The sequence below is a fragment of the Pinus tabuliformis genome, chromosome 7, assembly GCF_031772625.1.
Source record: "Pinus tabuliformis cultivar Carrire ecotype Pingquan chromosome 7, CPIR1, whole genome shotgun sequence".
Lineage (NCBI taxonomy): Eukaryota > Viridiplantae > Streptophyta > Pinopsida > Pinales > Pinaceae > Pinus > Pinus tabuliformis.
In genome coordinates, this window is record NC_142293.1 from 627679829 (window position 1) to 627682261 (window position 2433).

General features: G+C 36.9%; 1 protein-coding gene across 1 annotated transcript; it reads right to left on the reverse strand.

Annotated features, from left to right (window-relative positions):
* Positions 1–245: 245 nt before the first annotated feature.
* Positions 246–1697, reverse strand: LOC149249006 (uncharacterized). The gene is made up of 3 exons (XM_089451637.1): positions 1532–1697; positions 1315–1444; positions 246–1026 (listed from the first exon to the last, which is right to left on the reverse strand). The coding sequence occupies exons 1-3, from the start codon at positions 1695–1697 to the stop codon at positions 246–248; spliced, it is 1077 nt and encodes a 358-aa protein (XP_089307763.1).
* Between the last annotated feature and the right edge of the window lie 736 nt (positions 1698–2433).

Here is a 2433-nt window from a genome sequence, read left to right on the forward strand (position 1 = left end):
AAGTAGGTTCGAGGCAAATTCAAATAAAAATTTATTGAATTTAATATAAAGATTCCAATAATCTACATGACTTATTATTGTTAAACCTTTTTATCAAGAATATATCCAAACAACATCAAGAAAACGTTTGAAATAAATCGTATACAACAAATTTAAGAAATGATGTCAAAACAGTATTGGCAAATTCCCACTGAACGCCAAATTCATGTCTGCCATATCTCAAATTTATACCGTTCTTCGTTCAACTAGTGATCAATGCCGGCCCATATTTCTGGTGCGCTAAATTGGGAAACGGAATTAATTGGCGGGCATGACTGATCGATAGGCTTCTCAAATTGGTTCACGTAATCTTCCAGGGTACCGATCCCCACCTCGTGAGTGGTATAAGGTCCTGTATAAACATCACTAAAATTAGCTGCATTTGAATAGGAATCACTAGCGCTCCATCCGGCCATTCCAGAAGATAGTGGGAACAACAAATTGTCTATCATTTCATTAATGATGTGGCCGTTGTGTTCAATATCTCCTTCCAATGGATCGCTGCAGTCAACGAGAGCAGGAAAGGCAGTGCTGCAGCCAACAGATTTATCGGTAGAGCCAGGCGTTTCATGACTCGGAGGGGAAGAAGCCTGAGAGAAGGTCCCAGCGATGTGGGCAGAAGTAGAATGGATCCGCAGCTGAGAATTAGAAATTAGTGGGTTGTTGGCAGGGTGATGTGGATCAATTGACAACTTATGACTTTCATCACGCACGTCATTTTTTATTTCGTACGTTTCACCATTGACGTCCAACAGCTGGGCAGAGTGAGACGACGTATAAGCATCATGAGAATGAGAATGAGCAGACACTGAACTGGTAGTGCAGGTACGAGCGGACTGCACAGGGATTTTAGATTTTGTGTTGCTATTGCCGTTACCGTCGGTGCAGGAGAGCCTGGAATTGAGCTTCTTCTTGATGCAAGAGTTCCAGTAGTTCTTGATCGCATTGTCCGTCCGTCCAGGCAAATGGGCAGCAATTTGGGACCACCTGCGTTGTGAATACCAGTAATTTAAATTAAATTAATTTAAAGGGACTTTCAAACATTAATTAATTAATTAATTTCTATTTTTTTTCCAATTATAAGAATGGGTAATGAGTTGGAGTAGGTAGCCACTGTAATATCAAAAATATATTCAACCATTTTAAGATAGCTATATTAGAAATTTATGACTTAACCATAACTAAAACTCTAATAAAATTTAAGACTTAACAGTAACCGTAACTCCACTAAAAAGAAATGAGAAGAATAAGAATGATCAGAGTAAGAATAGAAACCTGTTACCCAGAATGGACTGTAAATGTATGATCAATTGTTCTTCTTGTGGTGAAATTGCACCAGGTTTAAGTCCAGGTCGTAAGTAGTTCATCCATCTTAACCTGCAACTCTTTCCGGATCTCTGTAGACCTGTATGTGCGTAACATTTATCATCCCATTATCCAGATTTAGAAGATGATTGCAGTTAGAATGAGATTGGGTATTTGAAGAAATTACCAATTCGGTTGGCCACATATCTCCAGGAGCAGCCGAGAAGGCAGTTATTCATCATATAATTGATGAGTTTCTCGTCTTCGTCAGGTGACCAGAGACCTTTTCTTAACTTTAGGTTGGAGGTAAACGGCGCGCTTTCTGCTTCTCCTTGCCCTGGCGTGCACCTCATTTTTGGCTGTGCTGCGTGTTGTTCTTCTCTGCGAGTTTGGTGGTGCGCTCCGCAAGGGCTTACTTACGTTGGAAGTCGTCGCTCATCGCAGATATTTAAATACAAAAACAAAGCAACATTGACCAACAGACACAGTAGAAACACGCGTTTATCCTGGCCGTGTGTGTAAGGACGGAGGCCAGCATTCTGCAATTTTCAGTCATCACCCCATGACCAACTACTTTCCTATTATTATATTTGATGACGTGCTTCACATGATAGTTTTTATTATTTGATTACACACAGAGACTGTCAGCAGAGTGGGACAGCTCGTTGACTGTTTGCCGATCCCATGAAGTTCCTTATTCCTAGATTGGACATACAGAATAAATTTTATATAACATGGATTTTCCAAAAGAGTTACTTATAACACGTTAAAATTACAACATTAAAAATTAATAATTAAAATAATTTAATTTTTTTATTTAATAAAAATATTAATTGACATATTTTTAATTAAAAAAATAAATCTTATTTTTAAAAATTTAATTTCTTTTGATTAAATAAAAAATATATATATATTATATATATATATATATAAAAGGGGAGAGATCTGTCTGCTTCACTAGAGAGCCTGTCCATGGTTAACTTAAAAAAATAACTAGCCTCTTGTTTAATATTTTAAACTAGCACCTAATTTAAAATCAGATAAATTTGGTGTTGATAACAATAGTATATAATTTAAAATCTGATAAAC

Bases quoted from the DNA above. Each gene is read 5' to 3' on its own strand.
- LOC149249006 (XM_089451637.1), bottom strand. From the start codon at position 1,697: ATGAGGTGCACGCCAGGGCAAGGAGAAGCAGAAAGCGCGCCGTTTACC. The intron at 1,445-1,531 runs GTAATTTCTTCA...ACGCACATACAG, and splicing joins ATATGTGGCCAACCGAATTG to GTCTACAGAGATCCGGAAAG. The intron at 1,027-1,314 runs GTTTCTATTCTT...TTCACAACGCAG, and splicing joins CAGTCCATTCTGGGTAACAG to GTGGTCCCAAATTGCTGCCC.